The 27,559-nt window shown below is 54.7% G+C and overlaps 1 protein-coding gene across 2 annotated transcripts; it reads left to right on the plus strand.

The window, feature by feature from the left end:
- The first annotated feature begins 4,460 nt into the window (after nucleotides 1–4,460).
- On the plus strand, nucleotides 4,461–26,784 carry LOC132416151 (dermokine). Of its 2 annotated transcripts, XM_059999431.1 has the most exons (12): nucleotides 4,461–5,464; nucleotides 6,888–6,953; nucleotides 7,062–7,106; nucleotides 15,213–15,272; nucleotides 15,756–15,854; nucleotides 19,021–19,068; nucleotides 19,256–19,303; nucleotides 22,062–22,118; nucleotides 22,436–22,483; nucleotides 24,659–24,730; nucleotides 25,759–25,938; nucleotides 26,477–26,784. In XM_059999431.1, the coding sequence occupies exons 1-11, from the start codon at nucleotides 4,538–4,540 to the stop codon at nucleotides 25,828–25,830; spliced, it is 1,542 nt and encodes a 513-aa protein (XP_059855414.1). In that variant the 5' UTR covers nucleotides 4,461–4,537; the 3' UTR covers nucleotides 25,831–25,938; nucleotides 26,477–26,784. The 2 variants fall into 2 exon arrangements, with proteins under 2 accessions (XP_059855414.1, XP_059855417.1); XM_059999434.1 differs by lacking the exons at nucleotides 4,461–5,464; nucleotides 6,888–6,953; nucleotides 7,062–7,106 and adding an exon at nucleotides 14,004–14,632.
- Nucleotides 26,785–27,559: the final 775 nt, after the last annotated feature.

Below are 27,559 nucleotides of genomic sequence, written 5' to 3' on the forward strand. Positions count from 1 at the left end.
AGGAGCTGGAGCGTCTTTCCGTGACGTCACAGTCCAGTGACGTCACAAGAGGAGGCGGCGCGAAGGCCCCCTCCCAGTTGAGACCTGTGGCCGTGTACCACCGTTCCAAGCCCACCCCTGGCGTCTAGAATGGAATCCAACATTTTACACTGGTCTTCAAAGCCCTTGCTCTGCTGTCTTCTTTCTTCTTTCTTCTCCTTGGGCACACCGGCTCCATGCCGGTCTGGACCCTCTTCTGGAATTACCCTAGCTATTTCTTTGTGCCTGGAAGTCCTACCCAGGTCTTCCCTTGGCTGCCTCTTGGTTTCCCTCAGGTGCCGCCCTTTGAGAGGCCCTCCTAACTCCACATCTAAAGTTCTCTCCTTTCTCAGTCGCTATCTGCCATCAACCCCACTCCCTCCGTCTGCCCGTCGTCCGGGAAGCCTTGTCTGACTTCCCATCCTGGGTTAAATATTGCAATGTGCATAACTGCTCTAGGGTTACACTCTTTACTTTCCACGCAGCATATGTCTCTCTAAAAATCATCCAGTTTATTCGTTAGCTTGCCAATTGTATTTGCCCACTAGAGAGTGCTTGTCTGCCTCCCTCACTATTTTTTTTTAGAAAATCAGTTTTTGTTTTTTAATTAATTATTTTAATTTATTCATTTTAATTTATTTTTGGCTGCATTGGGTCTTCGTTGCTGCGCATGGGCTTTCTCTAGTTGCATCGAGCGGGGGCTACTCATTCTGGTGGCTTGTTGCAGAGCACAGGCTCTAAGCACGTGGGCTTCAGTAGTTGTGGTGCACGGGCTCAGTTGCTCCGTGGCACGTGGGATCTTCCTGGACCAGGGCTCAAACCCATGTACCCTGCATTGGCAGGCAGATTCTTAACCACTGCACCACCAGGGAAGCCCATGCCTTCCTCACTTTTATACCTGTTGACTAGAAGAATGTTTGGCACTTGAAAGGTACTCCCTCAATAACTAGTACCAGAATGAATGAATAAATGTCACCTCCTGAGGTTTCTTCTTCTTTTTTTTTTTTCGGTACGCGGGCCTCTCACTGTTGTGGCCTCTCCCGTTGCGGAGCACAGGCTCCGGACGCGCAGGCTCAGTGGCCATGGCTCACGGGCCCAGCCGCTCTGCGGCATGTGGGATCTTCCCGGACTGGGGCACAAACCCGTGTGCCCTGCATCGGCAGGCGGACTCTCAACCACTGCGCCACCAGGGAAGCCCCTGAGGTTTCTTCTGGTCTCCAATCTTAGAGCAACCCCCGAGTCCTATCCTCTCACAGCACTCTGTTCTCTTCCTTATGGTTTTTCATGTAGTTTTCCAGGATCAAGTTACTGACTTACTTGTTCATTGTCTCCCTGTTGGGCCCTCTTTTCTGTTTTGTTCACCACTGGTCCTCCAGCTCCTAGAACTGTGCCTGACACAAAACAGGCTTTCAGTAAACATTAGCGGAAGAACAAATAGACAGACGGCTCCCATCCCCCAAAGCATGGGAGGTGGGGGCTTGCTTGCGTATCTGTGACACACAGGCAGGCACCTTCCCCTGCAGGGCCAGTTGGCACACAGCTGTGACCAAGATTTAGGGGCTGTGGGATTTAGGCCAGGAAGGAGTCATCATTCCGGAGAGAGGTGTGGAAGCAAGAAGGGGCAGAATGACATAACCTCTTCTTTCGCCAGACCTCCATGAGAACTGAGTTTGCTAAGCACCTGCCATGGCACAGAGTAAGGGTGAAGCGCTCCTGCTTGGATGGCCCGGGAAAGGTGGAACTGAAAATGAATTGAGTTTACAGCGGGGGAGATTTCAATGAACCAAGACCGAAAAAAACAGAACAAAGGGGGACAAATTTAACATGTATAATCAAGATGGGGGAAAAGCGTACACAAATAAAACCCGGACTGAAAAGGGACCAATTTGGTACGGCTTTACAAGAATAGATATGAAAAGCTAGATGCAATTAAAATTGTCTTAGAAAATATGAGAGATCAAAACTGGTACAAAAAGAAATGGCAAATCTGAGTAGGCCAATAACAAGAGTTAAGATGTATCTTCCCAAAGGCTGATTCAGATCCCGATGATTTTATGGGCAAGATTTGCTGAAGCACGGGGAAAGAAATATTTGCCGTTCTGCAGGACCTGCTGCAGAGCCGAAGCAGAGCTGGGAAGCCAAGTAGCAGCTCCTGTGCTGAGAGGCTGTGGGTAGGGCACGCGCTCTGAGGCCCCGTGGAGCGGCAAGCACACCGTGTATGAGCACATCGCATATTGCGTGCTTTGTGGGCGCTGCGGTAGCTCAGCTACTGAAACCTCCTCTATTCGCTCTAGGAAACAGCACAGCCACGTTACTAAAACCAGCAGAGAAAGGACAACTCCGGGCTAATCTCATGTACGGAGATAGATGCCAAAGTCCTGAATCAAATAGTGGCAAATGGGAATGAGGCACTGAGGAGAGGGACGGAGGCTGACAGAAGATGGTAGGGTGGGGCAGAGAGAGAGGTGGAAAAGAGACATGGAGTACGTTTCGAAGGAAAAATCCCACCTCTCAATCTCGGGGCGGATTAGAATTCTGAAGCTCACCCTTCCCTACCCAGCAATCTCCTGGCATGGGAAACTCCCTCATTCAGGTGCTGGACAAGGGCAGGAAAGTCACACCTAAGGTTGCCCAGAGATTTGACTTTGTCCCTGGACCGTGAAACTGGGAACAGATTTGGCGAGCTCAAGCTTGGAGAGGTGGCACAGTTAGTCACCCTCTGTAGACAGAACCTAGAGATGGCAGAAGCTTCTGGGTCTCTGGGTCTGGGAGGTGGTTCTGGGTGGAGCCAAGTGTCCAGGATCTAGGATGGAACCTTGGGTCCTCCAAGGGGAGTGGGCCTTGTCACCCTTGTTTGAGCAAAGTCTGAAAGCATGTGCAGCTTCTCGTCACACCTGGGCACCCACACATATAACTCTGCTGACCCCACTTGCTCACACCCTACACATTCCTTTGTGCCTGGCCTTTCCACCAGCGATCCCACCACCACCCCCTCTCCCAGGCTCTCCTCTTGGCACCCAAACCAAATATCTTTTACCCCTGCACCCAACTGTACCCACCCACTGGCCCCTATCCTTCTGGTCTCAGGCTCCCTCTGAACTAGCTCGACAGACCTACCAACGACAGACCTACCAACCACCCCCTGCCCTTCCCTCCGATGTCCCTCTCCACACCTAGGCCACACTCTCAGCTGTTTCACTCTCCAACCCTTGCCAATATGTCAACACTTGAGGCTTCAGCTGGGACTTAGGAGGCCTCAGGGGGAGGAGGGCAGGAGGGATGAGCTCCTGGCCCTCAGCCCAGCTTCTGGCTGACAGTCTTCTGCTGCCCTGGGTCTTCAGCCCCTCCCCACGACTGCCTCAACTGGCTTTTCAGGAGACACTGCGTCCTGCCCCTGCTCATGGCAGTCAGCCCCCTGCCCTTGCCCAAGGGCTGGGAGGTAGGACAAGAATGTGATCCTGGCTCCAAAACCTGCAACCCTCAACAAGGGACCTTGTGCTGCTCTGGGGCTACAGGCAACCTTCCCTCCAGCACCCTCTGAGACTCAGGCTCAGGCCTGGACTTTCTTCCCCTGGCATCTTCTAATCCATCCATTTGTTCAAATGTTTACTGAACCCCAGGCAATGTTCTTGAAGCTGGGGACGTGACAATGATCAATACAGAAAAAGGCCCTCTGGAAGTTTACTATCTGATAGGTGAGACAGACAATAAAATAATTTCAGATCGTGGTAGGAGCTATAAAAACTAAAGGATGATATTACAGAGTATAGCTGTGGGACGGCCAGGGAAGGGTCTTTTTGGGAAGGTGACATTTGAGCCAAGAAGAGAGTGAGGAGGAAACCACCTTGTGAAGATCTGACTTCTGCATTCCAGGCAGAGACAACAGCAAGTGCAAAGGCCATGAGGCAGGAATGAGCTTGGTGTGTTTGAGGACCAGGGAGAAGACCCGTGAGGCCGGAGCATAAGAAGTGTGGGCGTTGGGGGTCAACAAGAACAACAAACAACAAGAACAAGGTCTGATGATTCCCTCAACTCCCCGGGGTTGCTCCCCACCCCCTGACTGTGCCTCCCACCCTTCCAAAATCTTGCTGCTGGGGAAACTGGATCCTTAGGTCCCCGGAGAGGAGTGAAGATGCTGAAGAACCAGGCCTGGGTCCCAGGGATGGAGGGTGCCTGAAGGTGCAGTTGGGAGAAAGGAGGCCTGGACAGTGGGTGAGGAATAGAAAGGGGAAGTGATTGGAAGGGCAGACATCTGGGCTCCGGGGTGGAGGGCCTGAGCTGGGCAAGGAGCAAAGATGCCATGTGAGTCTTCTCCATTTATGACTCACCTACTCTTCCTCCTCCTCTTCATTGCTCAACCCCAAATCTCCCTGGGAATTACCTCACTGACTGGAGATCAAGTCAGTGCCTCACAGGGTAATTGAGTCATGAGGGGTGGAGCAGAGGAAAGGAAGCAGAGGATAAATAGTAGCTTTGCCTCCCTGGCCCCTCTCTGCATCCTCCCCACTTCCCCAACAATATGCATCTTGCCAGTTTGCTCAGCTCCTGCTTCCTCTTGCTGCTGCTGGGACCTTTGCCTGGATGGGCGGCCGGTGCTGACCCCGTTAAGAAGGTCACTGAAGGGATCAGCAAAGGGCTGAGCAATACAGAGAGAGAGGTGGGCAAGGCCCTGGAAGGCATCAATAATGGAATCCCTCAAGCTGGAAGGGAGAAAGATTTTAGTGGACTCAACAGTGTGGGGAGCCAGGCCGGTAAGGAGCTGGACAAGGGCGTCCAGGGGCTCAACCACAACTTGGACAAGGTAACCCATGGAATCAACAGTGTCGCCGGACAAGCAGGAAAGGGAGCAGAGAAGTTTGTCCCTGGGGTCAACAGTGCTACTGGACAGGTTGAGAAGGAGGCAAACAAAGTGATTCAGGGGGTCCACGATGGGGTCAACCAGGCAGGAAATGAGGCAAGTAGGTTTGGCCAGGGGGTCCACCATGCTGGGAAAGAGGGAGAAAAAATAGTCCAGGGGGTCCATCATGGAGGTAATCATAATGGAGAGGAGGTGGGAAAGTTTGGTCAGGGGGTCAGCCACGCTGCAGGGCAGGCTGGGAAAGAGGGAGAAAAAATAGTCCAAGGGGGGCATCATGGAGTTAATCAGGCTGGAAAGGAGGTGGGAAAGTTTGGTCAGGGGGTCAGCCACGCTGCAGGGCAGGCTGGGAAAGAGGGAGAAAAAATAGTCCAAGAGGGGCATCATGGAGTTAATCAGGCTGGAAAGGAGGTGGGAAAGTTTGGTCAGGGGGTCAGCCACGCTGCTGGTCAGGCTGGAAAGGAAGTGGAGAAACTTGGCCAAGGTGTCCCCCACGCTGCTGGTGAGGCCGGGAAGGAGGAGGACGGATTGCATCAGACGGTTCATGATGGGACCAACCAAGCCGGCAAGGAAGCCAACCAGCTGCTGAATGTAGGTGAACAGGGGTGGGGAAATGGGGAGAAGGGTGTTGGGGAGGGAGAGGTTAAACCCTTGGGACATTTGGGGCGCCCAGGTCCCTATCATTTGGTGAAAGAAGCTTGGGCAGCTCTGTAACCGTGTCCTCCTTCTCCCTTACAAAGGAGCTGGTGGTCAGCTGGTCAGAAGGATTAAGCCATCTTATCTGCAAAGCCCTGTATCAGAGAATGGGAATGGGACCCAGCCCCACCTTCAGGGGCTGCCTCCTAGTTAAGGAGATCTAAAGGGAGGGACGTGAAGCCTCTCCTGGGGAACAGGAAGCGGTGACTGAGGCCAAGGTCTATCACGGTGCGAAGAGAATGAGTGTTGAGAAAAGCCAGAGCATCAGCTGGAGCTTGAGGAATAGCTTTGGGAGAAAAGCCCTGTTCTGTTTAATGTTCATAACAAGCCTGTGAGGTAGGCGGGCTGAGGACTCCCTGATTCTCAGGTAAGGAAACAGAGGCTCAGCGAGGCTTAAGGGATTTGCCAAGGTCATGTGGCTAGCACACAGCTCTGGAGAATCACAAGTCGGAGTTCCTTCTCTTCCTCCCCACCGCCCCACCAGAGGAGGCCTTCTGGAGGATGTCTGATCCCCACTTACATAGGGGGAATAGATACCGGAGCCCAGGAGAGGCAAGCAGAAGCACGCACAGCGTAACAGGCTCCAAGGAGGAACAGGAGAAGGCTGACTCCCGCCTGCCCCAGGTCCCCACTCCCCAGTCTCCACGAGGACTCTTTGGGACACCGTCTTGAGGACTGGCCCAGGCCTCAAAGCCCATAGCTACAGGGGCTACCAGCCACGGAACCAGAGAGGCGTGGGGTGGGGAGGAAGAAACTATGTAGAAAGTGTGCAGGGTGAAGAAGGGGCTCTGAGTTAGATGCCAGGATTCACCAAATAGGGACCGAGAGAGGGCTGTTTGTTTGGGGATTTGAGGCCGGCAGCAGCAGTGCAGCAGGGGAGACACTGCTGAGTGGGGAGAGGATTAAGGACAGGGATCCCCGAGTTAGGGATCAGGTTAGCGTGTGTGTAGAAGGGGGAGCTTTGAAGTCAGGGCTGGGGTTATACTATGGTCCTGGTATTTGCGTGGCTTCTCTGGGTTCCCTTTCCAGTTGGGCCCCTTCTCAGTGACTGAGAACATCTCATTAACTGAAAGAAAAGGGAATTGAGGGAAGACTAAGCAGTAGGGGCAGACGTTCTTCCTGGCTTCTCCTCCCATCTCTCACAGAATTCCCACAGCAACATGGGTTTCCTTTCTGGACAGTGAGGGGCAGGGGGTTAGCCTATGCCTTCTGCCCCAGCCCCGGTCGCCCTAGGGGAAGCTGGCCACTGGGGAAAAGGAACTTGGGAGACCCTTAGGGTCTGGGGGGGGTGTAATGACAGCCTGGGCTTCATCCACAGGGCAGTCCTCAAGGCAGATTCACTCACCAGAACGGAGGGGCTGCAACCACAACCTTAACATCTGGAGTAAGTCTCGCGAGCACAGGGTGGGTGGGGGGCGGTGGCGTGGAGGCTCTCCTAGGAGGGCTGGTGCGACAGATGCTGGGGACTAACCTTCTTGTCCTTGAATTTCAGGCTTTGGTCAACAAGCCCTTCATTGACCTTTCAGTTCTGTGGAAGGTGAGTGCCCACGTGGTTTCTACTTCCTACTTGGGACATGCTCTTACATCCTCTTCCCGTTGCCTGTTCACTGGCAATTGCACTGTGGACAGACACTCAGCCTCTGCAGACACCATCCAACCCATTTTCCAGCTCTGGTTTTCCTTTCCTCACTGCTCTTTGCCCTTCACATCCTGCTTTCATCTTTCGGGCCCTTTCCGTTCCCACTGAGGCACAAAAGTCCTGTGTACATCTCGGAGCCAGGAAGGGAGGGGCTGCTGAAACCCTCCCCTCTGTGTGCCTGTCCCCTCTCCGAGGCATCTCCTCTCAGACTCCCTCCCTGTTCTGTGCATCCCTCCGCTGCTCTGTCCCTGCTGCCTTGTAGCAACGTGCTGGGTGGCGGGAACCTGTAGCTCTGTCCTCTCCCTGGTTGACAGCAACCTACCTGCCCCGCCAGCCCAGGAGAAAGGTTCCTGTGGGATGCTGGTCCTCCCTCTGGGCCCAAAGGAAAGTCCTAGCTCTTCTCTTTGCATTTAGTACATTCAGATGCCTGAGCCTGGGGCAAAAGGGTGAGGGTGTGTAACAGCCCTAAGACTTGCCAGGAACCCAAAGGCACACCCTTGTTTGTTCCCGGGCTGTGGAGGTGGCAGGGGATCCTCTCAGGCAAAACACACAAGGCTTCTCTGTCCCTACAGAGGCCCCTGGCACCTCTGCCTGGGAGGACCGTCTCCCTATTCTTCCTGAATCTAGGTGCCGCCTTCCGTATGTTCTTCCCCAGAACATAAGCAATTCCGGAGCTAGAGTAGTCAGTCTCCCTCCCATCTCTCTAGGGTGCATGAGAGTAGAGTTCTTGCGACTGTGTGCCCTGCATCCACCCCCTCTCTCCTCTCTTCCAGAGCCTCACCAACATCATTCTCTAAACTGACGAACTGGCCTTGTTGAACAGACTGACATTCCTGTTGTCATATCAGCTGAAATGACCCGAAGAAACCGGGGGGAAGTAGGAGGATAGATTTCTGGAGTCCCTTAAGGGGCTGTACTGAGATTTGTGGATAATACAACACACTGTACTCTCATCATGGTTCACTGTGCTCCCTCAGGAGGGATTCGTGGAGGGGAGGCTTGTCTTTTCTCCTCTTGCTTCTTCACCGGAGACGCTGGGGGGTCCGATGCACAGGATGGGTTGAGCTGGAGATTTCAGGCTGATCCGATGGAAGAGGGCCATCACAGGGACGAGCCATGCTTCACTGGTGCAAAATTCATGCTCAGCACGGGGAGGAAATTCGTGCAGGGGAAGCCCCTCCAGGCCAGTAGCGGGGGCAGAAGCACCGGGAAAAAGTGGCAGGAACCTTGGTGAAGCCCAAGGGGGTAGCATCCTCATTCGGGAGTGTGGCACCAAAGGGATATCAATAGTCACTTGTGTGTATTGTGCAATCAGGGCATGCGAGGCTCCCTGCGCTTTACCTGCATGACCTCACCGAATCCTCCCAACCACCCAGTTAGGTAAGAGGTGCTGCTATTGTCCCACGTTATAGAAAATCCCATGGAGGCTCACGCAAGTTAAGAAACGTGACTAAGGACACACAATAAGTGGAGGGAGAAACAGCCTAAGAGCTACCGAGGACATTCTGAAAACGAAGAGGCCTCTCTCCTGTTTAGTATCAGTAAGGAGGAGACTCAGAGAATAGGAGAGAGGAAAGACTTACATGTGGGAGGTCCTCTCTTGGGGACAAGGGCCAAAGGCTCAGGGGGGAAGCCACTCTGATGACAGGAGGCCTCTTTACAAGGACAGGAATAGTGACACAGAAGGCCCGGCTCAAAGCCCGGACCAGTAATGATAGCAACCACTACATCCTGAGCACTTCGTAGCTTCCAGGTACTGTGTGAAGGGCTGTTCCTACTCTGTAACCATTTAAGCCTCCCACAACCCGAAGGCAGAAGTTCCCTTATGATCCCCATTGTATGGATGAGGAAACTAAGGCTCAGAGGGGCCAGGGCACTTGCCGGGGGCAACCCAGGAGAAAGCAGCAGGCCTGTCTATTGCCAGAACCTGACCTTGCACGGTCACCTGTAACGTCTCTAGAACACTTGCCAAGCACGTGCCTGAGCGCTAGAGACCTACATTCCAGTCAGAACCGTGCGCCTGTAGGCCGCATCCTTCCCCTCCAGGGGCCACCATTTCCTCCCATATAAAGGGGGGTGGGTGTCTGCAGGAGAGGACTGCAAACATGGCTTCCAGCTCCAAAATTCCATCAACCGTGGGACCAGAAATAAGAGACAGTGTTCTTGCCCTTTGGGGAATTTACAGGCTTCGTGGGGAGATGAGGTGTATAAACAGAACATGAAAACAAATACAAAGCGGTGCATCACTAAGGACTAAATGCCACAGCAGGGAGGGGAGGGGCCTGACGTGCACAGTAAAGGTGGCGCTCCTGGCGCTTTATGTTCTCCTTGTTTTTCCTTATCTGTAGAATACCACCATTTTTTTTTAAGTTTTGTTTTTTAATTTATTTTTTACTTTTTTTTTTTTTATTTTTGGCTGCTCTGTGTGGCTTGCGGGGTCTTAGTTCCCTGACCAGGAATTGAACCCGTGCCCCCTGCAGTGGAAGCACTGAGTCCTAACCACTGGACCGCCAGGGAAGTCCCCAGAATACCACCATTTTAATCACATGTGTTGCTTCTCTCCCCTGGCAATATTTTACTGCAAAGATGAAAGAATTTTATAGTGGCTACCTGCATACCCGCCACTTAGATTCCACCCCTAGCACATGACTACGCTTGCTTTATCGCGCTTCCACTCATCACACACCTAGCCATCTAGCCACGTACCGATACATTTTGGATGTATTTCCTAGTAAATCGCAGACCTTTGTTTCATGCATTTCAAGAAGCAGAAGTGTTCATTCCTACCACACATTTCCTGAAGGTCTACTCTGTGCTGGACGTCTTTGCACCTGGACTGGAGGAGTCCCTTCTGAGAAGGGAATTCTTCTTTCAGAAAGTAAAAGCTTTCATTGATTTTATTGTATGCCCATTTTCTTGCTTGGTTGGGGGTCCGGGAAGTGCCAAAGAGATATAGGATAATGAGTATGCGCTGGAGGTCAATCCTGGGAGGCTTCTGGAAGAGAAGAGCTGAGCCAGGACTTAAAGGTGAAAGCGGCATGGCTCAGTCCTGCCTTGAGGCCTGGTGGGCTGCTTCCTCTGCTAAGAGCGTCCTCCCTGCCTCTATGCCTCTGTGTGCCCCACCTCCCCGAACCTCACCCAACCTGAACCTAGGGACGCCTCTGTTACTCTCTCGTGGCATGCTGATACCGGTCTTCACAGTGCTGTGACAAGCTGTAATTATATACTTACCTGTTTCATGTCCATTCTCCCCCTAGACTAAGAGGTTCCAGAGGAGGGGTCGAGGCCGGGTACACTTGTCTGGCAACTAGTAGAGGGGAGCCTATTGGCCTGAGCGGACTTGGGAAAGGCCTTGGAATGAGGGTGAGCAAGGACCTGTCACCTGGGCCAGACAGGGAGAGCCAGGCGAGGGCATGAGAGGGAGAGGGCAGTTTCTGCAGTTGTGCAAGAACAGGGAGAGGAGTCTGGGCGGGACCCTCACAGCCATCTTTTATTGGGTGTTCACTCTGGGCTAAGCACTTACAGACATGATTCATTCACCCTCACGACCTCCCTCGAGGTAGGTCCCACGATTATCCCCTTAGACATGGTGAAGCCGAGGCTCAGAGAAGGGAGAGAGTTGAGGGAGGCCACGCAGCTAGTAAGCACTGATGGCCAGTTCCTCGTCCAGAGCAACTACCTGCTGGGGACCTCTGCTGGAGGGGCGGCAGGCTTCCCCCGTGACCCTGGGGTGGGGGAGGGGCTACTTCAAAATAAGTCCCCTTTACCAAGTTCAATCTGACCCCTTTACCTGGGTCAGATTCTGACAGCTCCATTTTTTTTTAACCATTTTAATTAATTAATTAATTAATTTTTGGCTGCGTTGGGTCTTTGTTGCTGTGCACGGGCTTTCTCTAGTTGCGGCGAGCAGTGGCTACTCTTCGCTGCGGTGCGCGGGCTTCTCATTGCGGTGGCTTCTCTTGTTGCGGAGCACGGGCTCCAGGCGCGTGGGCTTCAGTAGTTGTGGCACGTGGGCTCAGTAGTTGTGGCGCACGGGCTTAGTTGCTCCACGGCGTGTGGGATCTTCCTGGACCAGGGCTCAAACCCGTGTGCCCTGCAATGGCAGGCGGATTCTTAACCACTGTGCCACCAGGGAAGCCCAGACAGCTCCATTTTACCATGATCTTGTATATGATTTTGTATGTTTGTTTAACAGCTCTAGGCCTCAGTTACCTTATCTGTAACATGGGAATAATATTTATCTCTCGAGGTTATAGTGAGGACTACGTGAGATCATGCATGTGAAAGCACCTAGTCTTCTGTTTGGTTCACAACAGGTATTTAATAAATACGCCTTAAGACTGATTTGAGGTGACCCCTCAGGTCCAGGGATGTCTGAGGGTAGTTTTTCCCAGAAGGTAGAACATGGGACTGCTGGTGGCATGGGAGAATTTAGGTGGTTCGTGAGGATGGCTTTGAATAAGTCTGAATCACACAGTGAGAAATTTACTCTTTTCTTAATTCTCTTTGAAGCTTTCTGACTAGGTAAAGAGGAAGACTCCATTTCTGTGCTGGTGTGCCTGGAACACCTCTCTCATACTTGCTAATCTCCCTTTTTAACAAAGAGGGTACAGGAGCTGCCGCCAGCTATAGTGTAATACGATTGTTTGCTTCTCACTTTGTTTTTCTGGTTCTTTCTATATATGGGCCAGTGAGCCTGGCTTTCCACTTAAGAGTGGTGATATAAAGTATTCTCTTAAAATATACTTAAGAAAGTAAGCTGGCTTAAAGAAAAATATTAGTAACAGAGAAGGGAGAGGGCAGCTCTACACCATGGTGAGGGTGTCCCGCGAAGGAAGTGTGGGAAGGAGTCCTGGAGTCAGTGAGCACACACACCACCTCCTGCCCTGTGGTCCTGCCCCGCGGGAATGGGAAGCAGCAGGCTCAGGGGGCTGGGATGTCCATCACCAGCCCCGGAGGCCCCAGATTTCCTCCTGCTCTCTGCCCCTTACATGGCCCCGGAGCAAAATCCAAACTAATTCTGTCCAGGGAAGAATGAGGGCGTCGAAAAGCAGGGGAAGGTCTGAGACACGGAGATGACAGAATACGCTGGAAGCCAGGCTCAGGAATGAGACAGGCTGGGCTTAGCTTTGCCTCTACCGCATACTCACCATGTCCCCTCTGAGCCCCAAGTTCTCGGTCCCTAAATGTGGTGTCTGCTTCTCCACTCCCAGGAACCCCAGGTCCTCCCACTTGGCACTGCCTTGGGTCACTGGGACTGGGACCCATCGCCGAGTCATCCCATGGGGAGGCAACAGGCTCTGGAGTCAGGGAGGCCATGGGCCCCGGGGTGGGGGATGCTCTCGCCCGTGGGGTTGAGGAAGCGGCCCACGCTCTTGGAAACACTGGGAGTGAGGCTGGCAGACAGGCTGAGAATAAGACCGATTCTCCCAGGGCTGTCTGAGCCTTAAAGTGCCTAGTCCGGTGCTGGGCACATAGAAAGCCCTGGATAAACTGCAGCTACAACGATGATGATGATTTTTATTGTTATTACCCCCACCACTATTATCATCATTAAAGAGTCAGCGATGGAATAATAAGGAGCTAGGAAGGAGCAGCGGAGGACAGACAGGGATTGTGTTTACATCGTGAGAGGTGATGGGTGTTACAAGTTGGGGTGAAGGTGTTGGGGTGGAGAGAGAGACTGACGGAGAGACGCTGAGAAAGGTGGATAGAAACCGGCCCCTCCTAACTCGGCGATGAGTCCCAGCGATACAAGGCAGTGCCAAGTGGGAGGACCTGGGGTTCCTGGGAGTGGAGAAGCAGCCTCGCTCGCTGAGCAGCGATGAGACCTCGGGAGGCTGCCCGAGTTCTGCATCCTGAGCTGGGCCCAGGGGAGAGGGCCACTGGCTGACCCGGGGCTCCTGCCCCTGTGCTGACCCCTCCTCCCTTGCCAGTGCCACTCTGGCCCCTCTGGGAGGGCTGGGGGCAGCAGTGGGGTGCGCTGGTGTAGTCCCAGCCCTCGCGGCAGGCCGTGAGCTCACACACGTGCCCCCACCAGGCCCGGTAAACAGGATGGGTGCCTGGGTCAGCAGCTCCCTCCCTAGGTCTTCCTCGCCCCCTCATTCCTTGGGGGTGGCCCGCCTGCCCAGCTCCCCAGCTCCACCCAGCTTTCTCAGCTCAGAGCAGCCGGGATGCTAACTGAGGCGCCCCGATGACCCCTCTCAGGGTCGTAGCCACTTCCTTCCCCGACAGATGCCTGGCGTCCCCACTGAGGGCGGTCTCCTGGGTCCCAGGCTCTCTGTGGCTGGAAGGTGTGGACGTGTGAGGCAGTCACCTTTAGGTGGCAGTATGGGAGGGGAGAGAGATGGGAGAGACAAAGGCCGATGGAAACGGAGAGGAAGGCTGAGGAAGGGCACCTGCAGCGGCAGGTGGCGTCCTGCCATTCTGGCGTCCCCGACCCAGGCTGGCTTACACCTAGGGTGGGTCCTATCCCGCTGGGTTCCCTACCCTCGCCCCCCTGATGAGGTCCTGCCTGATTCCTCTCTCCTAAGTCCCCCCCCCCCACACCACCTCTAGAAGACACTACCAGCCTATCACCTCAGATGCGACCTCCTACCCTGCGCCCCAGACTCCTGGGGTTGGGAAATGGGAACACTTTGGCACCGGTCTCATCCCATTTCCCCCTCCCTCCCTGATGCACGGGCTCCCTCTCTGTTTCGACACAGGCTCTCAGGCTCACAATTACAGCTCACCTATGGGTGGCTGGGCCTGAGTCACTGTGGGGAGGGACTCTGGGCTGCCCAGCCCTGCCACCTTCTTCCAAGCTACAGTATAAGGAGTAGCAGCGGGGACAAGGGCTGTGGGAAAACAGGAACATCTGGGAAAGGAGAGAGAAGACTGCAGACCTAGAGGAAGGGAGAACGAGAAGTCAGAAGGAAGGAGAGAAGGGAGGAGGGCACGCAGACCCAGGGAAAGAGAAAGGGCAAGCGAGTAAACTTGGGTGGGAAGAAGACACTCAGGAGAGAAGGAACGAGGCAGAGATGAAGCTACAGGGGTGTCTGGCCTGCCTCCTGCTGGCCCTGTGCCTGGGCAGTGGGGAGGCTTGCCTACTGCTGAGTGGAGGGGAGAGCTCTGGAGCAGGGGCCATGGAGACCACTGGACACGGGGCGGGAGAGGCCATTGGACAAGAAGTGGGAGAGGCCATCAAGCACGGAGTCGGGGAGGCCACTGGCGGAGGGGATGGAGAGGCAGCGGGTTCTGGAGTTAAGGAGACCATGGGCCCCGGCGTGGGGGATGCTCTCGCCCGTGGGGTTGAGGAAGCGGCCCATGCTCTTGGAAACACTGGGAGTGAGGCTGGCAGACAGGCTGAGAATGTCATTCAGCACGGAGTGGACGCTGCCCACAGCTCCTCGCAGGGGATGCCTGGCGGCAACGGTGCTTTGGTGAGTGGCTGGAAGCCGGGTGTGGAAATGGGAGGCTGCGGGCAGCTGGGTTGAGAGTCCTGGGAAGCAGTTAATAGGAGGAAGGGCTCCCTTATTGGTGGCTGTCTGGGCCAGTTTCCTTCTACGTTAGGCATCCCTCCCCCACCACCGTGAGGTCTCTCTCCACCTGCTTCTCCCTGTCGCTTCTCTATCTGAGTTGCTCTGCCTGTCCTACCCCATCCCAGAGGGAGGTGGCCACACACACTCAGTGCGGCCACGTTGTTCTTGCAGGGAATCAATGGGCAGCCTCCATCTGGAGGCCATGGCTCCTCTGGCTCTCCAGGCAATCCTGGAGGTCCAGGGATTCCCTGGGACCAGGTGTATTCTGGAGGCTCAGGTGGCAGCTTTGGGACCAACTCTCGGGGAGGCTCCTGGGGCCACGAAGGCTATGGAGGGGCGTTCAACCTAGGCACCAACACTCAGGTACATCAGGACATCACCCTGGCCCTGATGCCTGCCACCTCCCTCCCTTCAAGCCCACACTTTTGGCGTTTCCCCCGTGTCCTTCCCGATCCCATGCTCAGTCTCACCCTCCCTGCAGGCAGATGTGGCCCAACCTCCTTATGGCTCAAGGAGAAGCAGCGACAACCCAAATGCAGAGGTAAGAGGAAGAGTCGGAGAAGAAGAGGTGTCTGGATGCGTGTGATAGAAAGTGGGAGAGACGAAGAGGAAAGAAAGATGGGCAGGGGAGAGGTTGAGGGAAGAGGCAGGTCGGACAGGGGAGAGAGAGGTGTGGGGAGGAGACTTGGAAGAGTGAGATGGGCGTGGAAGAGAGATGCGATGGGAAAGAAGGCCAAGCCAGGGAAGCAGGAGAGCCTGGCCTGTGGGGATGGCTTTGACTGGAGCCTCAAACCTCACCCGTCCCCTTCCCTCTGCAATGCACCAACCGCCCACCATCTGGCTCAGGTGGAAGCTCTAGCAACTCTGGGGTAAGAGGACAGGACAACCTGGGGCATTCTGCAGAAGTTCTGCTCCTCTCAGACTGGGCGGGAAATAGTCCTGAGCAAGGGAGGCCGGGGAGGGAGGAAAGCAATCTTGGTGTCCTCATCTTTAGACCTCACTCTGGTCTCTTCCTGACCCTCAGGGAAGCAGCAGTGATGGCAGGAACAGCGGTGGCAGCATCAGTGGCGGCAGCAGCGGCGGCAGCAACAGCAGCAGCGGTGGCAGTTCTGAGCTCCACTGGGTAAGTTCTCCTTTGTTGAAGGCAGAGGTTGGGCCCCTGGTGGTCCCTGCTGAGGAAACCCACTCCGAGGTCTTCCCGAAAGCTGCCAGCCCCAGGGTAGATGGCGTCACCGGAGTTGTCATCCTGGGCTCCCTCAGCTTCTGTTCCCCACCTTCCCAGCCTCACCAGGAAGTGTGGCTGAAATGTGCCCTCTAATTTCCAGAAGAGGTGCCCTGCCTACGGTGCTCACTCTAGCCCCTTGTCATCCACTCCCTGATGCCGGGGATGCCCTGTCTCCCGTCTGATCTCTAGTTCTGCAGGCGTGTCCACTTGGCGAATTGGACTAGAGCTGGGGTAGTGGATGGAGCAAGAGAGGTGGGCACAGGGAAACATGACACTTGTTTGGGAAGCTCCCAGGAGGATTGGGGCAGAACCGCACGTGGAAACTTAAGGACATTTACAGAGCTGAGGTGTGGACGCTAACAAATACAGTGTCCCTACTTGAGGGGTGAGAGGGCCAGGAGGGGACCAGTACCTGGCAGCCGGATTGGGGTGGAACTCCCATCAGGGGTCCTGCTGAGAGGGGGCACAGCTGACTTCCTTGGGGATCTGGGCAAGGCCTCAGGCAAGAGGAGGGTCTCAGGCAAGAAAAAGCCAGGTGTTAATTTACTGCTCCCTGTACTACCTGCTTCCCCTCCCCCCACCTACAACTGACCCTTCGAAAACTCTAGAAATTTTGATCAAGGCGGTTACTCCCAGGTAAGGATTCTAGGGGTCCCTTCCCCTTTCTAGGTTCCAGGAGAGGGTGAGGGGTGAGGAGAGGCAGGAGGAGGGCCGAAGGAGCCCCAGGGTGCCAGGGTCACGGCTCTTATGAAGTTGGTCTCCAGTGGTTTTTCCACCCCTGGCATGAAGTGGAGGTTGGACGGCAGCAGCTCAGAATCCCCCAATTACCCCACATCTCCAAATACACGTGGCCACACCTACCCTTCTCCGTGCCCCGAATAACTTCCCTCTGTGACTGACCGGCTGAAGATGGGACAGTGTGGAGCTTGGGCAGGGCGTTAAAATATCATAGTGCCTATTATGGGATGACTTCCTATTTTGGGAATGATTTGGGCCCTTCCAAGCCCTTTGGAGACCCCACATGGACTCTCGCTTTCCCTTGCTGGGATACAATACCAGCTCCTCCTTGGGTAGCAGGGGTGGAAGTGGTGGGAACAAACCCGAGGTGAGCGTCTGGCGAAGGCGTGTCTGTGCAGATCTGCCCCGAACGGTGGGAAGGAAAACAAGAGGCGTTGAGGGATGGGCGGGGAACGGGCTGACTGCCGCCGGATCGGCGGAACCGGGCCAGCCACGGAGTTAAAATGCTGCAGTCTGGGGACTGGACTAGGTGTCTTCGTGGGACATGAGAGTTTCTCTTTCTCTCTCCCACTGTGCGATAACCCACGCAGTGAAGTCCACGTGTCCGGGGAATCCGGGGGCAGGTGAGAGGCGAACTTGCAGTGACGGCAGCTCATCACCGCAGCTGTGTGCCCTCCTCAAGGCAACTCCGCTCCGGCCCCCCCTCCTAAGGCTAGCTCTGGTTACAATCTAGAGGGAAGAAACCAAACACATGCTCCTGAAAAGACTAACCAGCTCCGAAGTAATAATTAATTGCAGATCCTTACACGATATACCTCACTTTATACCACAGATGGGGCTGTGAAAAATCGTATGAAAACCAATCCTTCTAGAAACATGATTGTTTCAAACGTCCTATACCCTGCGGGTAAACAGTATTCGGGTGACTTCTTTGAAGGACTTTGGAAACAGTGTTTCGAGAGTGTACATGGAAACAGTGTTTCGAGAGCGTACATGGAGACTGTTTCGAGAGCGTACATTTCCCTCCTAGTTATTCTGGAAATCTGCCTCTCCTTCAGCAACTGCTGTGCTGACAGAGGAAGTGTTGGCTAAGGCTCACAGGAATCACCTAGAGGTCTTGTGAAAATACAGGTTCGCATTCAGCAGGGCTGGGGTGGGGCTGAGATTCTGGTTTCTAACAGGCATCCTGGAGAGGCTGCCAGGCCGTGCCCCGGGGTTGAGTGGGGCCCACGGGGTGAGGAGCACGCCTAACGGGGAGGAGGAGGCGAGGGGTGGTGATGCCACCCTGGAAGGCTCTCGGGAGAGCTCCTTGCATATCAGGGATACTAACCTTTCCTGGGTAGACAGGTTTTAAGGAACCCTCTCCCAGTTCGTAATTCTATTTCTAGTTTTATACTACGAAAGTCTTCAATATATCGCGAGGTGGAAAAACAGACAAAAATGACAGAATCATCAAGGGGATATTTTTTTAAACCATATTTAAGAAGGCAGGGTTGACAAGTGGAAAGGCAGTGAACTTTGATTCAGAAGATGGGGGTTCAAACGCCAGCTGCGTTACCTGTCATCTGTGTGTCATCAGGCAAGTTGATTAACCTCTCTGAGCCCAGGCTCCCTCTTGGGTAAAATGGGGACAGCAAAGCCTAACTTGTTCACCCCCCTCAGTTACTGCAGCGCTTTCTGCATCATAATCACATCAGCGTGGTTCAGAGTCCCAACACTGGAGTCTGACACGGAGACAGATGCTGAGAAAAGCTGTTGGACAGCCCTACGTTTCAGTTTCTCCATCTGTACAGTGGAGGCATCTCCACGTGGGAAAGTGGCGGGTGGAGGCGCAGTGCCCCGCGCACAGTGGGACTACATATTGGCTACTAGCAGTGTTTGGGGGGGGCAGGGCATGGGGGGGAGCACGAATATGGATATGATTCGAGGGACTGGGTGGGGTTATTCTGCTGAGCAAGTAGCGAGTCAGTCCAGGAAGGCTTTCTGGAGGTGGGGCTCTTAGGTACTGTGTTGAGAAGAGGAGAAGGTGGCTTGACCAGAGGCGGAGAAGGGTGGGCCAGGAGTGGGATGATAGGTGGCAAGTACGACAGGATGTAGAGCCTTGACCATCAGCTCCCTTTTCCCCACCCAGGGGCAAGGGTCTAGCGGGGGAGGGGAAGCTGTCAATAGAACCAACATCTTGGTGAATGAGGACGTCACTCCTCCTTGGGCTGGGACCGTGGTGTCAAGCAACCCCTGCCTCCGCCCGACACCCACATCTCCTGCCCCTGCCTCGTGCTCACAGCGTGGGTCCTTACTCTCATCCCATTTCTCATCCGTCCCTTAGAACTCTCAGCTGTTTCCTGGGCTCTTCGGCTTGGACACTTTCTGGAAGGTGAGTTCGACAAGAGTGCTCTGCTCGCTCTCCTTTGCAAAATCAAACCTCTGTCCCTTGGTCCCACAGGCTGAAGTCTTCTTTCTATAATGACTGTCAGCAGTGGCCCTTGACCTCTTTTGTCCTGGGGCCCTGAGCCAATTACATGATGACCCAATTTGGTCATTCTCCTTCTTTTTCTCTGCAGAATTTAAAATCCAAGCTGGGTTTCATGAACTGGGACACCATCAGCAAGGTAAGGGCTGGAAGGCCGTTCATTCTGATCTTTGTGGGAGAAGGGATATAGAGAAGAAAGCTAAACCCTTGCTTGGTGAGCCAGGGAGCAATGAGGATGGTCACGAAGACAGCATTCCAGCCAGTGCTTTAAAAAGAAAAGATGAGGGGCTTCCCTGGTGGCGCAGTGGTTGAGAGTCTGCTGGCCTGATGCAGGAAACACGGGTTTGTGCCCCGGTCTGGGAAGATCCCACATGCCGCGGAGCTGCTAGATCCGTGAGCCATGGCCGCTGAGCCTGTACGTCTGGAACCTGTGCTCCGCACAGAAGAAACAACAACAGTGAGAGGCCTGCGTACCGCATAAAAAATAATATAAAATAAAATAAAAGCGTACTGCAAAAAGAAAAGATGAAAACAAGGAGGAAGGACAGCAGAGACCTGAAAAGAGAGGGGGAACTTGCAAGCAGCTGGGAGTGGGGGGACGAGGAGGCAATGGGCCTCTTTCATGTCTCAACATGCAGACCCGAACTGGTCTGAACCTCAGTGTCCCCTTTGACACCAGAAGGTTAAGGGGAGAGTCAGTAGGCCTAATCCTCAGGGGCCAGACGCAGAGGTAGGGGACGGACCGAATCATCAGGCGAAGCTAAAAGACCACCTGAGGACTGACGCCCAGAGAGATGGGAAAAGGAAGCGAACACGCCGAGAGCCTGGCGATGTCGTGAGTCCGGGCCCTGCACATATGCAATGTTAGGAGTCGCTTGGGGCCCAGAACCTGCTTCTCCTTCCTCCCCGCCCACCCCTTCCTCCTGCAGCGGAAGCCCTGGCCAGGCTGATTTGACACCAGAATAGCAGAGGTACCTCCAGAGCAGAGGGTGTGGACTGAGAGAGGAGGTGAAGGACAAACAAACAATGCAGATACCAAAGGCAGAAGCTGCAATCTGCGGCCCACTGACTGTTTGATTCATTTTTAAAGAACAGTATGGCAACACCGGGCCCCTGTTGGTCAGACTCCCACCGCCCACCACAGTTCTGCTAGCCACCCGCCTGGCTCCTGTGAGCAGTGTAGTTTCTGACCCTTCACGTAAAAGAAGGCAGACTTGGACCCCTGCCCTCCAGAACTTGTGAGGGAGGGGGTTGGTGCCAGGTGGGGAGGCAAAGGAACAGCCCTCAGGAACGTCACTTTCTGGCAGTAAGGTGGGGAGTGAAAGACAGGAGATGCAGAAGCTCCCAGCTACAGCGGAGTCCTGTTTTGGATGCACAAAGTAGACTGTTTTGTTCTGTTTCGTAAAGAACTGTCTCTGGTAGGGGTGAGACGCCCTACCATGGACCACGGGGAGCCCAGGCCCCTGAGCATGGGGCACTTAGGGTCTGATGGGAGAACCAGGGCACACACAGATACTTCCCAGAGGGCCAGAGGACTGACAGCCAAACGTTTTTGCACATCCAGGGGGGCAGTAAGGGGAGTGCTTGCAGTCAGGCGGCATTCATTTGGGGTGGCTCCCCCGAGGATCGGATCTCCTAGGGAAGGGGCAGCACAGAGGTGGGCAGAGAAGAGGATGGAGCATCCCCAGCTCCTTCACGGCGGAGGGAGGGGCGACGAGGCAGCCGAGGACTTCAGCCAGGGTGAGGAGTAAGGAGGGGGGACCAAACGTTCCTGGCAAGTATGGGGGCGGGGTGGGTTTCAAGCCCAAGCTGGACTCTCTGGATTTGCCCCGATGACAGCCGTGGGCCAAAAGGTCCCTGCGGATTTCCGGAGCCGGGGTCCAATCTACCCTTGGCTAGGTCCACGAGTCCCTGAATTCCTAGTCATTGACCTCCCGCTTAGGACTTATTTCTTTGCTCAGGACCAGAGGAGTTTTCACACCCCGTGACCTCCAGATGGATGGGGGCCCCACCCATTCTCTTTTTAAAAAAATTTTTATTTAATTTTAATTTTAATTTTTGGCTGCGTTGAGTCTTCGTTGCTGCACGTGGGCTTTTCTCTAGTTGCGGAGAGCGGGGGCTACTCTTCGTTGCTGTGCGCAGGCTTCTCATTGCGGTAGCTTCTCTTGTTGCAGAGCACGGGCTCTAGGTGCGCGGGCTTCAGTAGTTGTGGCACGCGGGCTCAGTAGTTGTGGCTCGTGGGCTCTAGAGCACAGGCTCAGTAGTTGTGGCGCACAGGCTTAGTTGCTCCGTGGCATGTGGGATCTTCCCGGACCAGGGCTCGAACCCATGTCCCCTGCATTGGCAGACGGATTCTTAACCACTGCGCCACCAGGGAAGTCCCCCTGACCAGGGAAGCCACTGTCTCCCCACTAATCTCAACTCTGGTCCTTGAAATAAATATCAGCTCTCCCACACTCCTGGTGTCTCCTCCTTTCTTACATCTCCACTGTTGTTCCAGGAGGGGTTAGGAAGGGGAGACTTCAGCCCTACAGCTTTGGGAGATGGGCTGGAGGTGGCGTGACAGGTGCAAAGGTGGGCATGTCAGGGGCAGGTTCTGGTCCTGAGGTTTTGCCACAGCTGTGTTCTGCCTGAGGCCGGGGGGTAAACGGGGCTAGAGAAGAATGGTGTCGTGTGCTGTGTATGTGGCGGAGGGGTGGTCAGTGGCTCCAGAGACCTAGCTTCTCTCTCCTTGTTTCCAGAAACAGTTTTCTGGTGTCCCTAAAGACACCCAGCTCCCCCTGGACCTTAGTCACAGTGAATCCTGTAGGCTGAGGAATGGTGGTCGCAGGAGCAGAGGGGCTTAGGTGAGCAGGGGTCAGACTCCCTGCTCACCTGTTCCCCACTTTCATCCACAGAACCAAATCCCAGACCTCAGAACTCGCATCTTCCTCTACTTCTGTCGACTCTGGGAGGTAGGAGAATTCTCCGTCTTTGAAGAACTGAGGATCCTGGTCATCCTGTCCCTTTCCCCTCCCTCCCTCAAGGCAGCTACCCCTCCCTCCAGCCTACTTGTCACAAAATTCCCCCTCTTCTCACTTTTGAGATAGGTAATCTCAGCCAAGTCTTATCACCAATGCCACCAGAAATGCTGACACCCTCAGTCTCCGGTAGGCTTATCTTTATCTAACCCCAAACTACACCCAGCGCCAAACTTTCCCAACCAGCTGCCCCCCTCCACCCTTGGAATTCTCTTTCCTCATGGCCCACTCATCTCTCCTTCTCCCTCCAGAAGTTCAAACAAAGCACTCCTTTCTTGAACTGGAAAGCAATTACTGAGGTAAGGGCAGTGGGACCCCTCATTTCAGGGTCGGGAAGCTCAGCTCTGAGGACGTGGGGTTCTGGGCCCTGGGCAGTGGCTTGCAGGTTCTGTTCCGGTTCCTCCCCATCCCTGCTGAGGGGGGGTGCCTTGCTCCCTTCCCACTTTCCCCCCTTCCCACTTTCCTCCCTCTGCGCAACGCCTCACCAGTGGAGGTGGGATGGGAGAGGGAAGCTGTGAGTCACTGAAGAAGGAGCAGAGTGGGAGGTCCTCCCTGGGATAAAAGCCGAGGTCCAGGGTTAGGGCCTCCACAGGCACAAGATCATGAAGCCAGCCACTGTCTCCGCCTGCTGCTGTTCCGGCTGGGCGTGGCCTGGCTTGGGGGAAGCCACAGCTGCCGTGAGCAGGTGGAGGGGACCATGGGGTGGGGAAGAGGGAGGGACCTGGGACTGGGGCCAACTCTCAGAGCTGGAAAGGGGTCACTAAGGAGGAAAGTTGAAGGGCGGCGGGAGGGCAGTGTGCATGGGGGGAGGACGGAGGGTCATGGTCGAGTGCAGGCAGCTGCAGGGGGTCTGATTATCTGGGTTCTGGGAAGGATGGGCAGGGCCTCTGGGTCCTGTCAAAGGCCACACGTCCATTCCGCATGGCCAGTGGCCTTCGGGAATCAGGACGCTTGGGCACTGAGGCAAGGGCTGCCCACTCACTTGTCCATGTGGGCACGTGAGGCTGGACAGATGGGGCCACATTGTCTGATTTTTCAAGAAAAGCTAGAAATCTGGTTTTCAACTAATTTAATTTAAACATGTGGACCAAGCAAAAAATGTCTGGAGGCCTACGGTCTACCAGTTTGTGCCCACGGTGTAAGGCCTAATAGTGGGGTTGGAATTCAGGTATGGGTAAGGCAGAGAGTTAAGCCAGACTTGGGAAGAACATTCTGACCCTGAGAGAGAGAGAGAGAGAGAGAGAGAGAGAGAGAGAGAGAGAGAGAGTGTGTGTGTGTGTGTGTGTGTGTGTGCGTGTGTGTTTCTAGTAGAGAAGTGACAATGGCAGGAACTAAACTTCCCTCCTACTGAGGAGATCTTCCTCTTGCCTCGATCGGGGCAGGGGAGGTGGCCAGCGCACCTGCAGTGCTTCTTAACGGGGCTCCATCTCCTTTCTTGTATTTCTCCCCTTCCTTTCTCTCCTTTGACCCAGAGCTAACCTAACGTACTCCACTTCGCCTCTATGAATAACAGACCATCCTTCCAAGGACCGTATAGAGAACAGCATTTGGGAACAGGGATTAAAAGGCCTGTGAGGGGAGCGGGGTTTGCTGCAGGCAGAAGGCGGGCTGGGGCTGAGGTGCCCAGCTCTGCCCCGGGAGCTTGTGCGGGTACCGCTCATTTGTTATTCTAGCTCCGGCTCCAGGTGCCTGGGTGGCGGAGGTGTTGCCAACCCGTTCTCTACCCTGGCTGCCCAATGCTGAGTGTAGAGATCTGTCCTGTGTCTATCTGGGCCATCAGTTTCCTCCAGGCCTTCTCTGTAGGCAGCGCTTATCACAGACCGCTGAGAGGGGTGGGGTGGGCTGGGCGGGGTGCTGGGGCTCTAAAGGGAGGGCAGAGCCTGGGTGGTGGGATGCTGGAGCCTCGAGAGTCCAGCAAGGCCTGAAGCACCACGGAGCCACCCTCACCGTGGCGCCCTCTCCCTTTGCATCCGTGCGTCATCGGACCAGAGGAGGGTAGGCGCTGCTGGTCAGGTGAGCCCCTCCCTCAGGAGGCCCTAGAAGGTCCCTGGTTCCTCTCAGCCTTGCTCCCGGGTCTGGCCAATCTGCAGTTCTCTCTCCCCATGCCCCCCGTTCTGTAATTTTCTCAGCCTGGCACAGGATGCCAAGATGTGGCAGCTGTAACTTCTAAGGTAACTGCCACACGACCACCTGATTCAGACTTCACTTCTTTCCTTGGTCTCCTCGCCTCACCTCCCCAGGGACACTTGAGGAGCTGGGAGAGGTGGAGAGGGACGAGAGAGGCAGGGCCATCTGGGCTGGGACCATAAAGCGAGGTGAGGGCGTGGGCTCTGGCTCAAGGAGATTCTGTAGAAGAAAACACATGACACAAGGAGGGGAGGAGGCAGGGGCTTTGAGAAAGGTCCAGCCAGGGCCGGGATGTGGGAGCAAAATGCCTTCATCCCTTCTCTCCCGCCCCCTGCTTCCTTCCGCAGAACTACGATTATAACCAGCAGAAATACCCTACTGCCAGTGGGGGGCAGCACTCAGCCCAGATCCCCACTAAGGTAAGGCTTGCAACCTTCCTGACTCCCACTGCACGGGGTCTGCCTGGGGGTGACAGGGGAGGCCTTCACTGCCAAGGTCCTCTGGGTAGGCTAGCTGAGGCTGAATCCTGTTCACTTTGATAGTCATGTCTCCCCACCCCTGTGCAGGGGGACTCCAGCTCCCTGAGAGCAGTTTGGAAGAGAAGGGTAGAAGGTTCACACCCACTCACTCAGAAAAGGTTCTAGGGGAGCCGTGGGTGCATCGCCTGCCATGGAGAAAACTGGGACCCAAATCCTCTCAGTGAGGAATATAAGGCTCAAAAAAGAAAAAAAAAAATCACACGACACACGGCAAAACAGACAGACAGGTTTCCTTGGTCTGCTGACCTTTCTTGGGGAGAGGAGGCCAGCCCAGAGACTCTTGGTTGGTGGGAAAATAAATGCTTCCTTTCACAAAGGAGATAACAGGAAAAACAATGTGACGATTTTGTTTTATACGGGTGCAAAGAAAACAATCTGATAAATTCAGTAAATGAATGTGCTACATACTAATTAGGCTGGTTAGAAACGCACAAACAGGCAGTATTATCCCTCCATCTCTCAGAGTAATAAAGGGAGAGAAGTCCTCTCCCTCCCCTCTCCTTGGGGAGAGGACTTCTACTGAGAGATCAGAAACTAGCTGCTGACTGAAAGGAGGTGAAGGTGTAGTTAACACTACCTGTGGGTATCCACTTCTGCCCATTGCTCGTGGCCAATTTCTATCCCCCTAGCAGGCAGAGGGAGGGCAGAGGGAGACCTACCTTTCCTCTTTTCACCCCCCTTGGTCAGTGTGTGCTCAGGGACCATATTCAATATCATCTTGGGTAAAATGCGCTCAGGGTGAGATATCTGCTGTGGCTGAAGGGCCACAATCAGACCAAAGGACATTTGGGGTGATCCTGACCTGAGCCTGTCCCCGCCATGGGCCCCTCCTGAGCCCTAAGGACATGGTCGAGAACAGAGAGGGCACGGAGGTCCTCACCTCACCTCCTCTGATCTTCTCTTTACAGTGCGGAGTCACGGTTTCTTCCTCGGTAAGTACTGGGGCAGAGAAAATCCGGCTGGCGAGAGAAGGGGTCTGAGGCCAGAGGGTGTGCCGGGGACGGCGCTCTGTCCACTCAGACATTCTCCTCGTCCTGCAGGCTTCCCAGGCGCGACCTGACCTGCTGCAGTGGGTGAAGTTTTGGTAGGTGAGTGTCAGTGAGCTGTGCAAGGCTGCAGCCAGGAGCTGAGGCCCGCCGCCCCGGGGGTGGGTGGGGGGAGGGAGGGCTGGGGGCTTGGCCCTCCTTTTGCTCTGGGTGGACACACTAAAGGTATTAAGGAGGAGACCCCAGCGTGGGGTGTGGAGAAAAGCTCATGAGAAGATGACCTAGAACACTCGGAACACCCTCTGAGTGCTGGGTGGTGGCCTGACAGAGGCAGGGCCAGAGAACAGCAAGGCAGGCTCGGTTAAGCAGTGGGAACAGGATAGGCATTGTAGGGCGGGGGCGGGGGGGACTGTAGTGAGGGGAACCTTTCGGGTTTAAAGGCTCAGAGGCAGAAAGACGCGAGTCGCCGGTGGGGAAGAGGTAATATTTGCTTTAGGGAGGAGTGAAAGTGAGGGGACCGCAGGTGACATAGGCAGGACACGAGGGAACTGTGGGCGCAGAAGTTGGGTGAGAGGATGCCTGGTTTCAGCAGCTCTAGGAGTGGCCGTGTTCTACCATTTTCTCTTTTCTTGTCTTCTAGAAAATCACTTCCAACTGCGACTGAAGCCCTGAAAACCACCAGTCATCAAGGGACCTGACTGTGCCCCTCCCCCAGCTCTTGGTATGGGTGCTAACACCTGCTTTTTCTAGGTTGGGTACCTATCTGTCTATCCCTTGTTTCCTCCCACCCACTGTGGTGTCTCCTTGACCGTCAGCCTCAGTGGATACACCAGCCATTGCTTCACCTGCTCCATTTTGTGACCTGAAGTTACCGTGACAGAAATTCAGGAGGCGCGTCCTACTTTAGAGTTTCTCTGTGGAAATAAAACATGAGTCTTGTTTCCCTAAGACTTTGGCAATTTTTTTTTTTTTTTTTTTTTTTTTGTGGTACCCGGGCCTCTCACCATTGTGGCCTCTCCCGTTGCGGAGTACAGGCTCCGGATGCGCAGGCTCAGCAGCCATGGCTCACGGGCCCAGCCGCTCCGCGGCATGTGGGATCTTCCCGGACCGGGGCATGAACCCGTGTCCCCTGCATCGGCAGGCGGACTCTCAACCACTGTGCCACCAGGGAAGCCCAACTTTGGCAAATTTTATTCTTTAATGCTACACTGATGGCCTGGATCAGGGAGGAGGGAAGAGGGAGGTTCAGGGGCAGGTAACTCGCCTTCTTCCTGAGAGGGGTATACAGGATGGGCCGAGAGAGAGAAGACTGGGACGTCCTGATGAGAAGTAGTGGATCTCACCGAGCCTGGGTTTCTCCATCTGTGAAAAATCATCTTTGCCCAATTTACATGTGACTAGCAGGCTTACTGCACTTGGAGCAGTCACGGATGTTCCGCTGGCCTGAAAAAGCCACAGGGGAGCTACTGAAATCAGGAGGTGGGAGTTAAGGGGCTCTTCCAAGAGAGGAGACCCATCCTGGAGGGTCAGGGCAGGGCAGAAGGAAGTGCGAAGGAAGAGTGTGGGACCGGCAGAATAAGCCGCAGCCTCAGCCCCGTGCACACGCCAAGGTGTGGACAAGGGTGAGTCTGGGTTGATGTGTTTAGGAAGCTGGGGGGAGTGGCGAGTCCCCAGTCCCTCGTCACATGCCGTAGAGGCTCTCCAGGAGACAGAGGGGTGGTGA

This window comes from Delphinus delphis, chromosome 20 (genome assembly GCF_949987515.2).
Source record: "Delphinus delphis chromosome 20, mDelDel1.2, whole genome shotgun sequence".
Lineage (NCBI taxonomy): Eukaryota > Metazoa > Chordata > Mammalia > Artiodactyla > Delphinidae > Delphinus > Delphinus delphis.